The sequence below is a fragment of the Centroberyx gerrardi genome, chromosome 18 (genome assembly GCF_048128805.1).
Source record: "Centroberyx gerrardi isolate f3 chromosome 18, fCenGer3.hap1.cur.20231027, whole genome shotgun sequence".
In the NCBI taxonomy this organism is placed as follows: Eukaryota; Metazoa; Chordata; class Actinopteri; order Beryciformes; family Berycidae; genus Centroberyx; species Centroberyx gerrardi.
In genome coordinates this window covers 24,209,283-24,231,686 of record NC_136014.1, presented here as the reverse complement: position 1 = coordinate 24,231,686, position 22,404 = coordinate 24,209,283, and the positions used below count along the sequence as shown (strand labels likewise).

The 22,404-nt window shown below is 42.4% G+C and overlaps 1 protein-coding gene across 3 annotated transcripts in view; it reads left to right on the top strand.

Annotated features, from left to right (window-relative positions):
• rad51b (RAD51 paralog B) overlaps nt 1–22,404 on the top strand; it is a 59,000-nt gene that overhangs the window by 20,109 nt on the left and 16,487 nt on the right. Inside the window, exons 8-9 of one of the 3 annotated variants that reach the window (XM_071896081.2) lie at nt 3,284–3,402; nt 8,028–8,106. In XM_071896081.2, coding sequence (XP_071752182.2) covers nt 3,284–3,402; nt 8,028–8,106 — 198 coding nt within the window. Of the gene's footprint in view, nt 1–3,283; nt 3,403–8,027; nt 8,118–22,404 lie in introns of all 3 variants that reach the window. The other 2 variants (XM_071896082.2, XM_071896083.2) reach the window with 2 other exon arrangements.

The following is a 22,404-nucleotide window of genomic DNA, read 5'->3' as shown; positions in this document are numbered from 1 at the left end:
GGAAATTCAATGAATCAATCACATAAAACGCAAAAAAAATACATAATTTGTCAGGTCAAAATGACATTATCAACTCATAAAATGACATTAAAAAGAAAGAAACAAAGAAAGAAAGATAAAATAGGTAAGTAAGGATAATAATATAACATAAATAAAATAAATAAATAATAATAAACATAATAACACCATTACATCTACATACAGATGATTCAGCAAAAGGCCACAGAGAAAAGCAATGTTTTGAACCTACTTTTAAAAGAGGTGGGGGTGGGAGCATCTGGAAGTTTATTCCAGCAAGTGTAAAGCTCTCTCCTCCCTCAACAGTTACCCTGCTACAAGGTGCCCATGAGCAAGGCACTGAACCCCCCCAAACTGAACCATTTGAGCTGCTCAGTGGCCAACAGTACCTCCCTACCAAACCAAACAGAAGTGAACAGTGAAACTCAACAGTGACTTTTCATCTCCTGTCCCAACAAACGTACACAAATGGATAGCACATCATTTAGTGGCATTTAATGGTATTGTTCCTCCTGACATAGAGCCTTAACCCTCATGATATTTGACATTTTAAAACACTCAAAAAGAAGAAGCAGCTACTGCTCACCGCAAAAGAAAGTACTGTCTGTGGTTGTACTGGGAAGCTCCCAGGTGAGAATAAGTGTAACTATGACTATGAAACAAGGCGTTGCTGGAAAAACAAAGCATACGTGCTGAGCAGAATCTTATCTGGAAAAATAAAAGGTTTAAAAAATCTGCATGTCAGGTCTCATCCTTCAGCACTCCCATCCAGGGTTTATTGATGTCATGGGAACAGCGGGAGTCATAGTCACATCAAGGCAGCTGGAGCTGATAAGAGTATCAGGTGCTAGACGGCTAGTTAGGGCCGTGTTTTGTTCTGGTCAAGGCTCATTAAAGTGCGCAGGACAATACAGTCACACAGCTGTAGTTGTTGTTGTTTGGCGACTTTGAACCCTGTGATGAGCCGCGGGCTGTTTTCACTCATGACACAGCACAAAGAGTTCAGCACGCAGATACAGTGGCAGTGGGTACCTAAAGGTTAGAGCAGAGGGCTTGTGACTAGAAATGTATGTGTTGGACCAGCTGGGAAAATCTGGCCAGAAGAAGTGAGGGAAAAACACTCTGTCCTCCCATAGCAACTACAGTCAATGTGCCCTTGAATAATGCACATTACGCCCACGCTGCGCAAAACAAGTCATTTAGTCTCATATTCAGCCTTCAAATCTTATTTTTCTTAAAACAAGAGAACAGTTCTGCCAATGACGTGAGATAACTCCACTTCCTTCCAATGCAGTTTCACTCTTTTCGGGAATTTTATAGCATATCTGTATTTGTAGAATATCTTGCAGCAAGTCAGAATAAGGCAGATCACTGCACTGGGATCAAGAAAAGAAAATTGATTTGCATTGGAAATAAGTGAAATTATCTAACCCCACTGGCAGATTTCTTCACTTGTTTTAAGAAAATTATGATTCTAGGACTCAATAATAGACTAAATGACTTGTTAAGATGGAGATTTTTGCAGTGCAGTTGCTGCTATGGTGGCTGTACTGGGCCAATCCGAGTTGTTAATGTGTAAAACTGTGAATTTGAAGCAGGGTGCTGCTGAAAAAGAGCATGCATGCTCAGCCAACCTTTTCCGGGTAAATAAAGTTTAAAACAGAAGCTGGTAACACTTTATACACTGTATTAGTAAACGATGTAAGAAATTAACTAATCCTCTAATAGTTACAATTTACAATTTCCCATTTGGCAGACGCTTTTATCCAAAGCGATGTACATATGAGATTTTAATACAACACAAGCAAGGATCTAGTTAGGAGAGAACAACGAGAGTAAGTGCCATAAAGCTAAGTTCTGGTCCAACAGGACATAGGTGCTACGAGGCAGCGCATAGAGGCAATGCACAGAGGCAGATCAAGAATTTTTTGTTTTTTTTGTTTTTATAGATTACACAGTCCATCAGGTGAGAAGGTGTTCGCTAAAGAGCTGGGTCTTTAGCCTTTTCTTAAAGATTGAGAGGGACTCTGCGGATCGAATGGAGTTTGGTAACTCGTTCCACCACCGAGGAACCACAGAAGAAGAGTCTGGCTAGAGACTTAGGGCCTTGTTGTGATGGCAGCACCAGGCGCCGTTCCTTAGCAGAGCGTAGTGAGTGGGAGGGAGCGTAGACCTGAATGAGGGAGTTCAGGTAGGTAGGAGCCGTTTTGGTTGCTGCTTTGTAGGCGAGCATCAAGGACTTGAACTTGATGCGGGCAGCAACTGGGAGCCAGTGGAGGGATATGAACAGTGGAGTGACATGTGCTGTTTTGGGCTGGTTGAAGACCAGACGCGCCGCCGCGTTCTGGATCATCTGCAGAGGTTTGAGCGTACATGCCGGGAGCCCTGCCAGTAAGGAGTTGCAGTAGTCAAGGCGTGATATTACAAGCGCCTGTACTAGGTGTTGTGCTGCATGCTCAGACAGGTAGGGTCTGATCTTCCTGATGTTGTACAGGGCAAATCGGCATGACCGAGCAACAGAAGCCACATGCTCCTTAAAGGTTAGTTGGTCATCAATCATGACACCCAAGGTTCTGGCAGACTTTGCGGGAATGAGCTGAGCTGATTCGAGCTGGATACTGATCTGTTGTACAGAGGGACTGGCTGGGATGACAAGGAGCTCAGTCTTTGATAGGTTAAGCTGAAGGTGGCGTTCCTTCATCCATGCCGGGATGTCGGCGAGGCATGCCGATATCCGTGCCGAGACTGTGGGGTCTTCTGGCGGGAACGATAAGAAGAGCTGGGTGTCGTCAGCATATGAATGGTATGAGAAGCCATGTGAGCGGATGACTGCACCAAGTGAGATGGTGTATATTGAAAAGAGAAGGGGTCCAAGCACTGACCCTTGAGGTACCCCTGTGGACAAGCAGTGGGATTTAGACACTTCCCCTCTCCAAGACACACAAAAGATCTCCCTGAGAGGTCGGACTCAAACCAGCGGAGGGCAGATCCTGAGAAGCCAAGCTCAGCGAGTGTGGAGAGGAGGATTTGGTGGTTAACCGTGTCAAAGGCAGCCGATAGGTCGAGCAACATTAGAACAGAGGACTGACCGGCAGCTCTAGCTGATCGCAGAGTTTCCACTACAGACAAGAGCGCAGTCTCGGTAGAGTGTCCGCGTTTGAAGTCAGACCGGTTAGGATCATACAGGTTGATAGTTAATAGTTAATTCACCATTTATTAGTGATCATTATCTTAAAGTGTTATGTTCCTCTGATGTGTGTTGCAGGATCCGTCCCGTCTGGAGAGGTGGATTCTGGGTTTGTGACGGCGGCGCTGGGGAACACGTGGAGTCACAGTGTCAACACGCGTCTTATTGTCCAGTATGTGGATGAACACCAGAGACAGGTGAGGGATGCACTTGTACAAAGTACATTTACATTTCAGCCATGTAGATGATGCTCTTACCCAAAGTGACCTACCATGTGTGAGCAGGTAGAGATTTGGCTGCTTTGTGGGGATTGAACCTGTGACCTTTATGCTGCGGGCCGGTCTCTCTAATCATTATGCTGTTTTATCATATTGACTTGACTTAATCCTCTTGGCCCCCTAGGGAGCATAGGGTGTCACCCATGGCTGTCCAAATGACCCATCGTACCACATTAGGTATTATTAATTCATCATATGGGTGCCCATTCTTACTAGATTAGTCAGCTATTTAGGGATGGGAGAATATATATCGAAATTCAATATATCGCAATACAAAAATGTGACAATGCGTATCATGGGGCAGAAAAATGAATCACGATATTAGCTCCATTTTATTCTGCTGTTGTAATCACAAATGAGACGACTTGACCATCACAATTTCACAAGCCAATTTCGCAAGCCAATGTCATTGCTGGAAATACTTGTGTCTGAGAAATAAACATAATTCTAAGTCATAAGTCATACTTTGTTGTCATCGAACCTTTATTCATTACATTGTATCGTGTTTGTATCGAATCGTGAAGCCCATATTGCGTATCAAATCGTATTGTGAGATCATCCCATCCCTACAGCTATTTGATTGATTGTATTTCAAGTTTTTTAACAAGTTGGTAAGTTGGTTTTTAATATTTGTTTTACATTTTTGGATGACTTACAGAAAAACAGAAGCACGTCTCTGGCATCAGAGCTGTTTTTACACGTGTGCATTGGTCTTCTTTGATATACACCAGATCTAAAGCTTAGTTTGCATGACTGCATGTATTTGGATGGGGTCAATAATAAGGGAGAACTTTGTTGATTAAATGGACCGCTGGAGTATTCAGTATAACTGTTAGCTGAGTTAGGTTTCTTAAGTTAGGGACAGAAATGTAGTATATCATTACAGTCATACAGTCTAACGATGGGAAAAGAGCTGTTTCTTCATACAGCCTCTGTGAATCTGTACAGAATTGGCCCACTAGGACTTCCACAGGCATGCAGTAAACCACAGAAATATGATCTTGCTTATATTATCTATTGGTGAAATATTGTAGCCAGACCCTGTGTATCCCCCTCCTCTACCTCCCACCATCCTCCCTGTCGTCTCATCCTGCACGGCTCAGAGCTGCGGTGCATTCCACAGCAACTCCGCAAAGCCCTCCGAGGCCCAAAAGCTCTGCTCTCGTTTTTATGATCCAAATCCTCCCCAAAGGAAAAACAGCGTGAAAGGAAAGCAGCGGTCCACAACTGCTGGTCCGTTCAGGCTTCAGCGCCGGCTGCTCGCTGGCCTGGTTCACTGAGACTGCTGTGTGCACCCTGTCCTGTCCTGTCCTGTCCTGTCCTGTCCGGTCTTGTCCTGTCCCGCCCTATCACATCCTGTCCTGTCCCATCCTGTCCTGTCCTGTCTTCTCCCGTCCTGTCCTGTCCGGTCCTGTCCTGTCCCGCCCTATCCCATCCTGTCCTGTCCTGTTCTGTGCTGTCCCGTCTTCTTCTGTCTTGTGCGGTTGGCTCAAACCATCTACCTAGGTAAAAGTTATTATGGTTTAGTAAAACTATACGTTGAAAAGTTTGGGATCAAAATGGTCCTCAAAATCAAAAGAAATTCAACAACTGTAGGTGCTTGTGCATCTTGTTTTTAACAGTGGAACCATAAAATACCTCCGTCAGACAGCTACTTCCTGGCCCTGACCAACAATATATTAAGGCTTCAACTGAAACAAAATAAAAACAGACAAGAAAGATAAATAGAAACTAAACGTATACTAACTTCAAAGACATTTTAAATGGGAATTCAGTAATCTATGACTTTTATCGACCTCTATTGGCAACCAAGAAAACATTGACAAGTCTGACAGATTACGATAGCCTGTGATTGACGGAAATAGTCACATTTTCACAATAGAGACGAGTGAGCTGTAATTGGAGCAGAAATCCAACAACAGATTTTACTGGGACAGTAAAATCGTACTTATTGCAAATCAAGATAATTATAAAAAAAAAAGCAAATCCCAAAACGATGCCCCAGACTCATTACCCTGCAATGTTTCTCTAGCTTTAAGTCATTAGGAGGAAACATGATTGGCTTTACACATGGAGACATGTCTCTGTCACTGTAATGACATGTTATTGTGGCTGCAGCGGTCTGAAACTCGGAGGAATGGTCCATGCGGTCCCATGGCTCCGCATGCCTGTGAAAATCAACTGAGACTGCATTATTCACACTGGCCTAATTCAGGGGGGTTAGACAAAATAACTTATTACCGACCACAGGTAATCTAATCCGCTGTGAAATAGCACTCAGGGTTTATTTTTAACTTTAATCAAGAAACAGCCGACATCTGTAACTGGTTAGCCCTAAGTGGGGATAAATGTTCAAATTGGAGCTGCACCTCCTGAAAGCAAACCTATTAACTGTGCTGGGGTTGTTTTTCTTAATCTGAGGTCCCCCTCCCCATTTCCACTGCAGCCCTGTGGACTGCTTGGGCATGCATTATCTGCCTGGGAATGGGTTCATTGCAGCTAAAGAGTAGATACTGGGCCTATCACCTTGTTCATAACTTCAAACATTATTTTTGCATGCCATCATCTGTAACCTAATCTCTAGTCCCAGAGCATCACAGCAAACCACTTGCTCTAATCCAACATGAATATGTGACTACATGGAGGAAACCATGTTGGCTATTTATGGTGTAGTTAGAAAGAAAACTCCCATAAAATGAAATGGATACATGTTGGAACGATGGCCCCTCTTGAAAAGTTGAAATAGCAAACCATATGATAATAATTATCACCAACATCATCACTATCAACAACATGAAACTTTTCATTATGAAAATAGTAGTCAAAATTACCGCTCCAGTATTCCATTACTGTCTGCCAATTATCCTTAATTTGAAAGGATGATTGCAGGTCTCCGTCACTGACAGTGTGTACAGATGTGAGCAAGGCGTGTAGCCAAACCTCATTGAGATCCACAAGAGTAAAAGGGACAACCAGGCACTCTGTCAATCTAAAGGAGGAAAAAGAGTGATCCAAGTAAATCTCACTTCATTGCTTTGACTCTGATATTGTTTCAGCCTAATGTCATGAATGGCCAGGTTTCCAAAACACTGAATCACCTGACTGATGCCCTTATTATTTCTGCACAGTTTATAACAATTTATGCAGGGATTCCAGACATCCTGTTTTTGCCTCAATTATTTCCTGGTCATAGAGTTTTGTCGGTGCCAGCTGCCAGCAAAACTCTTTGGCTGGTTTTGACAGTCCAGGGGGGTTGGAGTGCAGCATCCCAGAAACGCATTATAAAACATCTTGGCTCAAAAAAGAACAAACAACAAAATCAAGTTGACAAAACCACAAGCGCATCGGATAGCAGAAACTTAATGACAGCAAAACTGGGCAAGGAAGAAAACAGTTTAACAAAAACAAAATGCATAGATGACAATTACGGGAAATAAAATCTGGGGCAGGTGATGTAAAGAGAATGATACGGGAACGTTGGCCTATTCAAGTGGTTTGACGCAAATACATGGCTTCCCAGGGGCAGCTATGGTAACCTTACACCCGTTGTGTGGCTCTGGCCATGGGCCATACACTCTAAAGACTAGGGGTTCATGGGTGGATCTTTACTAGGAAGTCATTGAATATGTATCCCAAAATTCTTTGCACTCGCAAACAGAAGATCTGAAGCATGAAATATTAGCTAGCAAGTTTACTGACAAGTAGTTTGTTTCACTATTGAGGTGGTTCAACAGGTTTACAATAGTGTATTTCTCAACTGTTAACATTAATTCCCAATGTTGATCTCCTGTATCAGAGCACTCCACTTGTGCCATGAATTTGTTTACATTCAAAAGCATCCACGATGCTGCTTGGCCCTTCGTTGGTTACTGCTTCTGTACTCCTAAAACTACAGGTTCATCTACAGTTCTTCTAAGATCCAAAGGGAGCCAAAAGGTGCCTTAGAGTTTCTCACTAGACAAAATATCCCCAAAGGTTCCCTTGAAGAAGCCCCATATGTTAGAGGTTAATGTAAGTACCACCACAGTTCATGAACCCTCTATGAAGGGATTCCTCAGGGAACCATCTTGGGTTCCCTTAGAATTGCAATCTGAAGAACCGTGAAAAGGTTCCTCCAAGCCCTTTTACCTTTGAGAGTGCGCCACCCTCGTGTTTTCACTTGACAGTAGCCAAGTTTGACACTGTGTGACAATAGCTGTGATACTTGAGCGCGCTCAGTCTGAGAGCTGCAGAGAGTCTCTTCAGATGAAGTGGGGTGTAAAGATGACTCTTTCAATGTCGCAGTGGTGCAGAACCTTTCACTCAATGAACTGAGAAGAGTAACTGAGTTCATCCTTGTATAGAAGATGTGACCGATAAACAACTTTCATACCTCCTGTCTCGCACTCCATCTCTCAGTCTTCCCTTCTCTCTGACTCTTTCCCTCTCCTTTGCTTTTACTAATTTTCTCTTTGCCTTTCTGTCTCTACATGTCTCTACAGTCTCTCTTACCTTCTCTCTCTACATTTCTTTCATTGTCTTGTCCCTCTCTCACTGTTTTTCAGATATTGATAGCCAAGTCACCCGTGGCTCCATTTGCAGTGCTGAACTATACCATTCAGAAGCAGGGCATCTGCCTAAATGGTGAGTGGAAAGTCTGAACCTTTCAACATCTGTCTGTTTCTGAAGCTTGTAACCAAGGAGACAGCATATACTCAGTCGCTACCATGGCTGACCTGTGCAACTGAATGTGTTGGGCATTTAGTTAAGCAGCTGGATAACAGCATCAGCCTGCCAAGAGTTTAAATTTATTTATATAGCGCTTTAAAAACAAAGCAAGTTTGTACCAAAGTGCTTTACAAAACAACATATTGTATAAATAGTAGAATGTACCAAGGTACTTTACAGAGATACAGAAATGTACACACATAAACACATACACATACACAACTATAACACAGACGATCAGATAAAAAAAAAGAGCAAACACACGCACACAATCAATAGAAGGCACACATAGAGGCATACAAACCAATGTAATAAAAAAAATAGGTTTAAAAATAGGTTTTAAGACGGGTCTAAAAGCAGCGACAGATTGGGCCAACCTAATAAAACTAAAGTTAAAGTATCAGCATTTCATTGTTAGTGTGTCATTTCGAGGCCGCATGGGTGGTAAACTGTATTTGCATAGCAGTTTTTGCTATACAAAGTGATTTAACGGTCAATTAAAAACAAACACATACAAACAACAAGGCACCAAAAGATGAAAAGAAGAGACTAGAGGGTAAAAACAATATGGTATAAAATACGTCACATGAAAGTAAATCTATAAAAATAGATTTTAAGAAGTGATTTAAAATTCAATACTGATTCTACTAGGCTAAGCTCTTCAGGCAGGTCGTTGCAAACCTTGTGGTCCTGATGGAAAAAGCCAGATCATCTTTAGTCTTAAGCATAGACCAAAGGTCATTCCCCATGCTCAGTGCCATGGCTGACCTGCCAATTAAATAAGTTCAGGGTCAACTTGCCTAATGCGCTTAGTCCAGTGGGAGAAAACAGCCTGCCGGGCAGCGTTTTGTTATTACTACTCTGTCTTCAGGCCGCATGAATCTTCATAATGCTGACCTGCCAACCAAGTGAGCATTTAGTTCTTTGATTGTACTTTTTGGTTGACCTCCTCTTCACCTGAGGTACATCATGGTCAACCTGCCTAATGTGCTCGGCCTAATGAGAGGTTACAGTCTGTCAGACGTTTTATTGTCACTGCGCCATTTTGAGGCCACATGACCCTCCAAGCACTCATTAGGCCGACCTTCCAAGTAAATGAGCATATTTTTTTGATTGTACATTTTGGTTGACCTCTTTTTCAACCAACGTCCAACCTGCCTAATTCTGTCAGACCAGTGACAGACTTCAGACTATCAGCGTTTTATGTGGCTTCAAAATGACTAATAATGACTCTCCATACTCATAGAGAACCGTGGCTGACTTGCCAAATACCCAGGGGAGGTGGTAGTGGCTTAGAGGTTTGAAAAGCAGGCTTGTGATTGGCAGGTCGCCATTTTGAATCCGCGGACCAGCTGGGGAAATGTGGTTGGGGAAAAAGAAACTGGGCAGCTCCCAGGTAGAGCTGAACAATTAATAAATCGCAATATGAACTTGTGTAATTTCCAACTCGCAGAGGCTGTAATTAATTGCTTAAGAGAGAGAGGAGCGTCCAAACTGAATTTTTAAACAAGGTGTTTTAGAGCTGCAGGTAATCTTTGGTCGATGAATCAAGTACAATATTGGTGAAAACCTTTCATTACTCCTAAATCCTGCACAATTACATCTATTCTTTTTTTTTTTAACAATTGACTTCTCTTTAAACAATTTTAAAGTTCTAGAAAATGTTGACAAGAAAAACTTGTGATGATACGAATCGCAGTTTAAATCGCAATTGCAACATTCTGTCAAATAATCGCAATTGGATTTTTTGTCAGTATCTTTCCGCCCTGCTTCCAGGTGTGAGTGTGCAGAACTGTGTGCATGTGAAACAGGGTGTTTCTGAAAAAGAGCACATGTGCTCAGTCAACTTCATCCAAATGAGCACCGGTTAAAAAAGGTTGATTGTGCATGTCGGTCGACCTCTTCTTCACCTAATGTACAATGGCATCGACCTGCGTAATGCACTCAGCCCATGAGGTAACACAGTCTCTCAGTCTCTCTCAGGCAGTGTTTTATTATCGCCGCGCCGCTTCGAGGCCACATGAATCTCCATATGGAAACATCACCTTGGAGCTCTCTCACGGAAAAGGCAAGGCCGCTGAATATTCCCGAACATCCAGTCAACTGGAGACAGAGAGCGAGTGAAAGAGGAGCCTCCCACCTGCCTCCATCTGTACTGTGTGACCGCTGCATAATCACGTCCCCACAGCGGAGACGTGCCCTGAAAAAGCTGCGCGCAATAACTCACTGCTGTTTTCACTTGAAGCCGAAGCCTAAAATCCAATTGGAACATGGTAACACGAATCAAAGCCAAATAATGTGTGTGTGTGTGTGTGTACGGTGACGTTTTGGGTTGTGTAAGCCTGCAAATGGATGCTCTGGGGGCCATCCGAGTCGTTCCAGTGGTTCTGCTGCGGTTCTCAGTGTTGAACCTGTTTATCTTGTACACTCCGCCGGCTCTGTGTCACTGTTCATTAGAGCGAGCCCTCTGACCTCCCTGCTGTCCCTGAGGCCCCAAATAACTGTTTTATGACACAGGCAAAAATGCACGCTTTAAAAACAGCTGTTAAGTTGTTGTTCAGTATCGCTGCTTACAAAGTGACGTCAAGTTAAACTGGGATTGGGACCGGAAGGTTTCTGGTTTAAATTCCCAGAACAGCAAGGAAAACCTGGTTTAAGGATAGGAGGTAGAATAGGCAATAACTTATAAGTCTTTGGTTGACAAAATGATAACACTTTTAGAGTCTGGATCCTCTATATTGTAGTGATATTGATTGATAAGGTTGTACTTTGTAGTAGAACTAATTTCTGTCCACAATATTTTGGTTTTAATATAAGAAGATGACAAACCGACCTAAAGCTTGTACCAGTTTGGAAAATCTTTGATTGGCTTCATTAAGCGATGCATGCAAACTAGGAAACCAGGAAGGAGGTGTGTCTTTGCAAATGAAATGTTTTGCAAACAGTGAGTTGATTATCTAGGTTGCAATTTTTAAAATTCTGCTAAAATATATTGTTTTCATCCTATTTTAGGTTTTACTTCTTATTGTCTTAATCAAAATAAAGGGATTGGAAGCACCTTACTTGTGCAAAGTCTAAATATTTATTAAAGATTCAGAAGCACAACAACAGCGCATAATGAGCAGATGAACATATGTAGGCTATAAACATGCAGCATATAACTTCATATCGTCTTAAATAAATAACTGAATGGTTCAAAATCAACCAGTATCCCATAATCCACTGCTGTTCCACCATCTTGGACCAAACCGAGTCAGATTGTATAACAGCGTTACAAGTTCACTCACAGTGCAAGCTTCCCATGATGCCAGCTCCACATCACCTTGATGGATGCAGACGGCTGACACCGTGAGCCACTTAAGATCTTCAAATAAACACAATCATCATTTGAGGAATCACTTTTTGGAAATGGGGATTTCAGTGGAATGAGAAGCCCTTGTGCAGCGTTTTCAGTTCCCATCTACAACTTCTACTTGATTGTTGCCAAATGCTGATAACAATGAGTGGTTTTGCAACGCATGATGGAACGAAAACCCCAAATGTTCCCATCATAGTATTCAAAACCACAACGGTCAAGACAAATCAGGTTTCGAAACCAGTTTCCCTCCGTCACACTTGATTAACAGATTTGAATTATGAAAAGAAACATTGCTGTTCCATTTCAGCTGTCCAAAAACCTGCCACATTTTCTAGGCTCTTTATTTTTTTTTTAATTTGTATTTTTTGTAATGGTTACACAAGCAGAGGAGAGTGTGCATTAGGAAAAAGAGTAACTACACTACAGAAAATGTCATCCTGACATGTCAATTAGCCTCATATTCAGTTTTAAAATCTAAATTTTCTTAAAACAAGTGGAAAAGAATACTGCATCACTACTCCTCAAGAAAATGACAATTTAAGAAAATCCTTGAAACAAGTTGATTTGCTTTGGAAACAAGTGAAATTATCTCACCCCAAATGCAGTTCCTTTCACTTGCTTAAGGAAAAGTAAGATTTTAAGACAAATGACTTGACAAGATGGATTTTTTTTGTTCTTTTTTTGCGGTGCAACCCCTCCAAAAACCATGACAACTGCTTTCTGAAAGTTAAATGTGACACCCTGAGCTAGCGGAGGCTTGGCTCTCTTTCTGGTGTCTCATTAAATGATCTCATTACCATCCCCGTCCAGCGCACATCGCTTCCATTAGGGGACCCGCTGTCCCTCGGCATTACGTAACTTCCCCCTCTTCGTCTTTGTCAGGAGAGCGTTCGTGACCGGGGGTTTTGGAGAGAGCCGCAGAGCAGCTCACAGATGCAGAACATTTACATCTCACATTTTAGGCATTTAGCCGGCCGTCTTAGCCAGAGGAACTTAGCAGTACAGCAGCACAAAAAGCTTCATTTCCTCCATCGCCAACATTACAAATAACCCGTACAGCTCCCTGACAACAGAAGAAACAAAACATTGCTTTGACTTTAGGATGATCGAGTATGACAGAGAAGAGTTAGGGAAGAAAATACGTGTTAAAAAGATTTATGTTGATGTTAAAAAGAAGGTTAAAAAAGCAATCCACACATAATGTATCATGCAAAACTCATTCTTTATTAGTCTGATCAAACATTTACATTTTTAGGCATTTACCGGACTTATCCAGAGCAATTTACAATGAGTTCAATGGTAGAAAAAGCCCCAGTTCCTTAATTTCTAACATTACAAGCGCAGAGTAAGTCTCTCTCTCCCTTTTGCACAATCCACTTCTCAGTTGCCTGAAGGCTTAAAAATATCTGCACCTGTCTCCCTCCTTCATCTGCATCTCCCCTCCATGGTTTAAGTGTATTTAATTGGTCGAATCAGTAAGGGATCGTAGCTTTACACCTGGATTCAGTCTAGAAAGAGCAGGTGTTTCTAAAGCCTCACACTCACTCTGTCGAATGCGATGGAAGTTCATTAATGTCATCGTTGCATTGTGGATGCAAATGCGATATGTTGTGAAGCAAGTATTGAATGCGTTGGATTTTATTATACTTATATGGTACAGCAAGAAATGGACTATAAATGAGAATGGAGCAAATGCGTTATGTTCAGATACCCTCAATTTGCTCTGTTCTTAATTATATTTCCATTCTGCATCCTGTTATTTTCTGCTGCTTCAACAGTAAAAAAGTTTCCCCTTGTCTTGATCCTGCATCTGTGAACAACACTGGATGTTTAGTCCCATTTTTATCTGGCTCCGTGTGATGTTTTCATACTGAAGAGACTTGTCATCAGTAAGTCAGAGTTGCAGTGAAGATTTCCGTGGTAATGTTGTAATCAATAGTTCCGTGTCAACACATTTGAGCCATGTGTGCAGAACTCTGGCTGGCGCACTATTAAAGTGAACAGCAGACTATTAAAACTATCTGGGTAGATGTTTTTTACTAGAGCTGAACAGTTGATTTTGTATAATGTATGAAGATGCAAAAAAAGACGCAAAAAGTGCTATAAAATAATCCAAATTGCTACTTTATACTTTGGTCTTGTATATCTGGTACTGAAGATCATAGGAAGCTTTCTCTGTGCGAGTTTTAAAGTTGGCAGAGAGGAGCTGAGGTAGGTCGGCCTTCGCCAAGCCTGGCTCGTACCTCCACATACTTTTTATGGTTTGTCTTGGCCTAATTGGATGAAATATGGGTGGAGTTTTAGATGGTGAGTGCCAGAAAGTTTAGATAATCACAACAAAGTATCTGAAAGTAGATTTAGCTTTGCTGTGGCTGACAACTTCCCCGTCAATATCTGAATTTATGCAAAACAAACGCCAGCCAACGGGTACGTCAGGCAGGTCAAAACAAATTTGCTAATTATTTTAAAATGCTGTATAAAATCCTTTGACCCAGATATGATATGTAGTGCTAATGCTTTCAGGGAGTTTTGAACTTGGCAGAGGAAAGCTGAGGTAAGTAGGAGGTAAGTTTGTGTGGGATCTGCTAACCCACTGAGGCCTGTGACTGATGTGAAAGGGCCTCCTCTCTTAAGGAGAAGGAAACCAGACTGTGCCCGGTGCCAGAGGGAGAGCAGGAGAGCAGGAGAGGGAACAGAGTAGAAGAGAGAAAAAGAGAGAGGGAGAGAGAGAAAGAAAGAGAGAAAGCACCTTAGCAAGATCCTGCATGCCTGGGAATTCACTTATTGTTATTGCCTTCAGGATTATTTATGGGCCTGCCTGGAGTGGCCAAGCTGGCAGAACACGCGGAAGGAAAAAGTGCTGTCACTGCACAACTGTCTAACTGTATAAGGCTACGGGCGCTATCTCAGTTCCTACTGTGTTCCATGTGGTAACCAGCGCAGCAGAGCTGGCACAGATGCATCATGGGAGTCACGGAAACCCTGGTGTCTCACAGAGAAGATGACAGGAGAGTTTCCCAGTATGTTTAGATAATTTATTTTCTTGTTTTCATCTCGCGTTGGATTAATGTCTCTCATAGCAGGGCCAATTCAGTGACTGTGCTTTAATGGTTTTAATCTGTAGAGAGATGACCACACACCCAGACAAATTTTGCTTAGGCAGTGGAGGTAAAATAAAGTCAATAGTTTGTTATAAAGTGAGCAGAAGTTTTCTTTTTTCTCTCATTAGAAATACAGTTAAAGCTGCAATGTGCAACTTTTTTGACATTAAAGTAATAAATAAATAGGAAAATAGGATGTATTGGTCTGTGTAAGTCTGTGACCCTTTGTGTATATCTCTAAACTTTTGCCTGAAATTGTCTTTTTAATGATGTTGGACGTTTTGGGATGTGTGCCATTTGCTGTGGGCGTGGCCAACGATGTGCTGGTTGTGGCTATCAAGAGCAGGGAAGTCATAGTAACCACAACAATGGCGGAAAACGGTAAGAAACGAAAGAACGGTCGAAGCTAAACGTGCATCAGACGAGACCCATTCAGAAACACAGTGAACATTGGCTTTTTTTAATTGCAGATTGGCTGCATTCACCGTTTTCAGCGTCTTTACGGATGCCGGTTACCTTTACCTCATCCTCAGGCTAGATGTCGCTTCAAAGCAGGCAGCTCATCAGTGTGTTGGGGATTGAATTGAGGGCAATGAGGGGAGGAATTACCAATACACTTTACTGCCTCAAGGCAAAACGTTGTATACTGTAGGTATAAGTAAATGATAATGTGGAATCTTGCTTAGTAGGTGACCGCCCCATCCTCTATTGTACATGTATGTTCCGGAGTATTGTGTATGGCCGTGTTTTTGTGTGTATGCATGTATCCAAATACTCATACCTGCATAAGACCTGTTCATGTCCATGGAGTGGGACATGGAGATACACATGTGTTCTCCTTCAGGCCCTGAGGTGGGGATCAAAACCCACATAGACCCTGATCCTGCTCACCTCGTTTCCATTCAGACCGGCGAGACCCGACCTCTCTCCTCTGCTTCCCGTCGCTGTTGTCTTGTAATCTTATCACAGCAAACAGCATATCGCACTATTGTCGTCAGCTCAGTTGACATGGCGAAGGACAGGAGTCCCCGGTGTATTCGCCCTGATGTGTTATTTAATGTGCGCGTTGCCGTTGGCTGGTGGACGGCTGGAACATGTGCAGCCAGGTAACCAGAGACGCCGCTGTGGATTGACTGTACGGGTCGACTAAGCAGAGGACTAAGACTCGCTTACGTCAGGAGGACGTAGACTCGAGACCTGAGCCACGCTTGGCACGGCGTGGTGGTGAAATGTGGAGGGTAGATAGATTACTTGAATTTCAGAATCAGAATCACGAGGTTCGCCAAGTACAGTTCAGGAATTTGACTCAGTGGTATTGGTGCAGAGATACACCAACAGCTTCTGCAGTAACACAGTACATATTGACACACATGGCGCCCTACAAAGCCAAAGAGCTGTAACTGTGTAAGCAACTGAGAAAAATGACTTCATCTAAAAAGTAATGTTGTTAAAGCAGCAAACTGTGTATCATTTACAAGCTTTTACACCCACCAAGCGCCAAGTGCCAGTATAATTTGTCTGCCGCTACATTGGCCGATAACTTTTTGAGATGATAACTTTTGAATGCCTCAGTTATATACAGTCTTTGGTCTTTGCCTCTTCTCAAACTTTGTCCCTGCTGGCCACCGTACACTCTCTCTGACCATGAGCAAATCGAATCAAAGTAAACAATGGCTTTGCATTAAAGGCTGCCTGTTACGCTGCTCTACACAAAGCGGTAGCATCTAAACTTCTGTTTGTCTGCTGCCTGGATGGCTAACAAGCCTATTTAGATGGAACTTAACTTTATTCCCATGTGGCGACACATAGCAGGTGTGAGGCCACCGGAAAGGACAAAATGAAGATGAAGACAAAAAACTGAGCAAGTTTTAGATTAAAACTATAAATCTGTTTTTTTCCTCTTCATTGATTGTTTCCCACAGTACCTGATTATACACAGTAGAATACAGTTGAACACAGTGTGAAAAGGAGTAGGGTAAAATTATTCTTGGTAGAACTTTTTTTTAGTTTACCAGTCCATGGCAGGTAAATCAAAAAGTTATTTCAGACACTTGCATTTATGCACAATTACTTGCAATTCAATCCCTAGTCAAGACTTTGCCTACACAGCAAAGTTCACCTTCTCAGGACAGCATGGTACAGGGATTTGTTGCACATGCACTTTTAGATTTTTTTATACACATATATCACCAACCTGTATCTATAGCCCCCCTCACAATTGACTTCCCTGTTAGTGCTCGCTATCTTTGAACATGAGCACTCCGCTGTCACACCCTCAGACAAAAGGGCGAGCCGCCTTTTACAATCGTCCAAACACTTGACTTTTATTGTTATATTGCCCATCATGCACCTGGTTTAGGGCCTGTGTCGGCTAAGAGCGATGGAAGGGGCGTCAAGCGAAGCACAAAGGGCTGTGAACCTGTGTGTCGGACTCTTTTTTTTTTTTTTTTTTTTCCATATGTTTATTGATTTTTTTCAATAATAGCAAAAAACAATGCACAGCACAACAACACATTGCACATCTGGAGACAAGGGAAAAAGAAAAAAACAATACACATAGCACATCCATATACCTACACTGAGCCCACACACACACACACACACACACACTTCTATTCATCTTCTGGCTCAATTAAGAAATGCCCCAAGTCCCTATGTTCAATAAAATGTATAATGTGTGTCGGACTCTTATTTCTTTACCCAACACCGCTCTGTCATTATGATAATTCTAGGGAAAGGCATATTTGCTACATCTATTATATGGTTACTGTGGCTTTGACCCGTACACTCATTAGTCTTGGTTGCTTGTAATGTTGGCAATCTAGGAATCTAGGCTAATTCTACTGTTGCAATCATTTTAACTTGCTCTGGATAACAGTGTCCGCTAAATGCCTTACATGTAAATGGGATTACCTGCTTTTTCTGTAAGGACAAGAAGAGCAAAGCTTCTTGATGCCAGTTCTCTTCATGGATGCGACTATAATAACAAACCTTATTTATGAAGCTGTCTTCAAAAAAAAGGTCATGAAGTTCTTTGCATGCATTGAACAGTAGCTCAACATAAAAACAAGAAAAGCAGTATGAAGAAGTAAAAGACGGCATTTGAGAGAAAAAACTAAAAGCTGAAACAATGAAATATATGACAAAAAAATAGTGAAATGCAAAAGTACAAAAGTAGACTCAGCAGATGAAGAGCGTCCTTGAATATGATGTAATTTTTTTGTTTTTACTTTGAGTGTAGGTACACACTGAAACAGCCTTCTGCCTCATGAGACATGCCACACTTGATTAAACTGCTTTGTTTCAGTGTGTACCTGTACTCAAAGCATTTTGGCGTCATATTCAAGGACACTCGTCTTTGTTTAAGTGTGTTTTCAAACCGAAATTCACAGAAGATACTGATTTTGCTAGCCTGATCTACTTGGGCAAGTCATTGCAAAACCATGAGCCCTGATGGAGAACAGGGTCTGGAAACTCTGGACAAGAATGGAATATGAATTTGGTTATTTCCAGGACTTGAAACGTGTAAAAAAATTACTCAAAAATGTTGTTTTGGGGTGTTCAGTCCCAACACACACATTACTAAAACTGTTATATAGCTGTAGACCAACTGTAATTTCACATATTATGTTTTTTTGTTGTCACATTGTCATATTGCCCGGCCACTATCAGCATAGATCATATCAAACATGGTCTAAAATCTTCAAATCCATTCATGAAAATAAGTAGAGGTGTGGGAACGGTGTATGGAAATATTTAGGAACTCTGGGAGAAGGACAGCTTGTGACTTTGTTGATCAGTGATCCTGACGTTCCTACCCAAGGATTGTTTGTGAGATACAGGCTCACACTGCAGCTCAAACTGTCCCAATTCAGATTTTTTGCTTTGTTTGTGACACAGATCTGATGTTTTCTAATCAGTATGAGCAAAAAAAAGCTACCAGTCTACCAGATTGGATCTAGAACCTTGCGGCCTACATGCGCCTTGTACGCTCAAATCAAACCGTTGCCATGACAATAAGTAAATCTTATATTCACCTGAGACAGTTGTTATCACTTTGGCGCCACGGTAACTTAGCTGATTCAGCGTTAGCGCGGAGGACAACAAGACACAACAACGGAGAGAAAACAAAGCTGACTCTTTATTGGTATTTGAGAGACGCCTCAATTCAGTCCAAACTTGAAGGCAGATACTGTAACCGAAATGTGTTTGAAACAAGCGGGAGAGGCGCGGATACAAAAAGGAATGTGACATCTTTCTGTGTGCACGCGTCTTTTCAGCATCACTGTCAGTTCATACTGGTATCGGATATGGGTCACATCCTAGAATAAACAGTCATCCCAAAAGAATCAGATATGAGCAGCAATTCAAAATTGAGCATGACGGCCTGCGGTGAGAACGGAGTCATAGTTTCATCTTACCTTCCTCAACCCCCCCCCAGTCCTCCTCCGCCTCAGTTTTGCTCCTTGCGGTGGAGGTTTGTTCTGGTTTTCATTAAATTTGCCAGGCAACTGCCGAAGACGTGCCAAACCCTCTGGAATGCAGGGATGGAACCCAATATATTCAGATCTCTGGTCTGATACATGATGCTGTCCCAGGTAGATCTTCCGATCTTGTGATTATGATGAATATGTGAATATAGATTTGTGGAACACCCATCTTGACTGATGTAATGTTTAAAGGGGGACATATGGAGACAGACTTGAGCAATGTCTTTCTTTCTTGATTTATGAACTGTGTTTCGTCGGAGAAGAGAATTTCTGTTTTCTGTTTCTGTTGCTTACGGTGCCAAATGTTGACTCGACAGTTGAATTTCCCTCTGGGATGTCTAGATGTTCCCCTGTTTCTGATGAAGGCCTGGCTTGGTGATACACGGTCTTGACTGCTACTCATATACTACATATAACTGGATATGTGAGTATGGATGTGTGCAATACCTGACTTGACATGTAATTTATTAAGGGGGATATATGGACACAGATTTGTGCAATATCTTTCTTGATTTATATACAGGCTTTCTTTGGAGAAGAGAATTTCTGTTTTCTGTTTCTGTTGCTTACGGTGCCAAATGTTGACTTGACAGTTGAATTTCCCTCTGGGATAGATAAAGCACCTATGTACCGGCCTACTTTCTTACTTACCTGTGTGCAGATGCCATTGCTGTGCATGTGTTGGACACCGACAGGTAACTCCGTCCTAATTTGGCTCACACAGAAATTCAGCACTTTTCATACTTTCTCCCTGTCTTGAATACGGTGAAACATGAGCAGATCTGGCAACCATTCTGTGTAATTTACTGAAAGTCAAGCAGCTGGGTATTTAGCCCAACGGTCATTATTTGGTGTACCAGTGGCGGATGCAGACTGTGTGAAGGTATGTCGCCCACGCCGTTCGTTTATCCTCTGACGACAGAGAATGACTTTGACTCTTGAATTCTGCCAACTGTCACATCTTTAAGGTGATTGCTTTCTTTGGCGTCAGGATTGCCACAGATGAAGTGATTACCAAATCCAAGAACACCAAGTCGATACTTGTCCTTGTGGAAAACGTTCTTCCCCAGTTGTCCTGGAGAGAAGGAATTTCTCAAGAGCACAGTGAACGCATCCGTAGAGTTTGAGACGGACTGTGTGTTTGACGTTGCGCAATCAGTTAAGACATACAGGTGTTCATTTTCCCAGCTGTTTCAACCTGTTTCAATGGACGTGATGTGGTGTTCTCGCAATGAGTCTTGGGGTTTCGATGCATTCTCGGTTGTCAGGCAAGTAAACTTCCAGTAAACGTCCTCTGCATTCTTTTATTTTGGAATCGTACTTCAGCCAACGCTCAATGATACATATTTACAGACCCTCGGCCATATTTACCTCTAACACACAGCCATTTTTTTACCTCCTAATGTAGGCCGTATGTCAGTCTAAATGACGGTAATAAAATTTTATGGCTATACAGTACTTAAAATAATAATCTGAATGTGGTACAGTACTTTATTGATCCCAGTCGGGAAATTGTCCTCTTGCCCCCCTCCACAGGAGGTCAGAGGTCAGCTACAGAACAGCAACCCTGGAGCTGGTAGGGTTCACTGTCTTGCTCAAAGACACTTCAGCAGAGGGAATGTTTGCCGTCATGGAGGCTTAAACCAGGATCCTCCGGTTGAAACCACTAGGCCACCTTGCTGCCCAAAGTCTTATGTGACTTGAGTCACATGTCGCAGTCTTTCACAGAGGCTCTGGTGGATGTTTAGACCGGGGCTGATCAGGGTCAGCACACACACAGGAAGTCTTAATGCTTCAGTCAGCTTTAATTCAGACACTGGTGACTTTTACTAATATCCACAGGGGCTTATAGTGTGTCTGGGTCACCAATCCTCTACGCAGGACTAAGACTGGGTGTTAAAAAAATGATATCTACCAGTGGGACAAACTGTGGTCAGAATGGAGGACTTTAGCAACCTAGAGTTGTATCTGAGGAATTGGCGACACTGTATAGTGAGCGGTCAGTCCCCTTGGCTTTGGTGAATGTGTGTGGTCCAGTGTTATCAAATGTAATTTAGAAGAAGACAGCACTATCCCACTGAGGTCAGCCGCACTTCGGCATCCAGACTCCACATTGGCGCCAGGACTTTCTGTGCTTGTTTGCTGTTGTGGCCGTCAGTCCTCCCAGACCAACCGGGTACTTTTGTGGGGTGCAGCTAACTCCTAGCCTTGCTAACAATCTCTGTTGATGCCTTCTAGCGCGGCAGGAAACTGACTTTTTCATCCACCAGCGAACACCAAAATTCACCAGACACTGTTTAACCAGCCAGCTAGATTTTTAAGATGGGATAGGACCCCTTAGATGATGGTTAGTTACCTACCAAAGTAGCTGTTAGAGGAGACTACACAGCAGATTTCTAGTATTAATAAGTGTTGGTTTTTCGGTGACAATTATTTGGACTTGACAGGTGTTGATTGGAGTGTTTTTTGTCCACTCATAGAGCTGATATGGCTCTGGGGGCAGCTGTTCAAAACTGTCTAAAAGTGTTAAATTAACCGTGATGGGTGTGGACTCGCATAAACACTGGAGCTGTGTTGATCTTTACACTCTCAGAGTTAAATTTGCAGCCTGGATTGACCAGAATTTGGCTGGTGGCTGGTGGTAATTTCCTGCCTTCCCTGTTAGCATTACAAGTTATTAATTCTCACCATAATTCAGGCTGTTTACAGCAGAGACTGCCAAATGGTGTAAAAGTCGACCTAGCTAACACGACGACAGGCTGACAAGAAATACAATTATGATGTTTAGGTTTGGATCGCTTGCAGTGGTTTGGATGGGGAATCTATGAGTTGGGACGTTGGGTGTTTTTCCCACTTGTGTGTATCTATAGTGACTTGGTGTACTGTACCTGCTCAGGACCCGGCTGTCCTTTCCCTGCCTCCAAGCTTATTCATCAACATTAGTGCTAGAGTTGTCTTACACTGGCCGGTGATGCCGTCTTCCTGATGTGGCTCTATAGGGCCAGCTGTTCACCGGGATTAGCTGTCTCTCTGTTTGTCATGTATGTGCGCACACACACACACACACACACACACACACACACACACACACCAGTGTTAATCTCGTCATAGAATTAATGACTAAAATGTTGACAAAGGCTTTTTGCAGCTATCTTGAGTAAATATTCTGTCCCATGGTGATATTTGAAATAATTTTATTTCATTCCAGTATTGACGAAAATATGACAAAATGAAAACACACCGAAGCAGATGTTTTTCCACCATC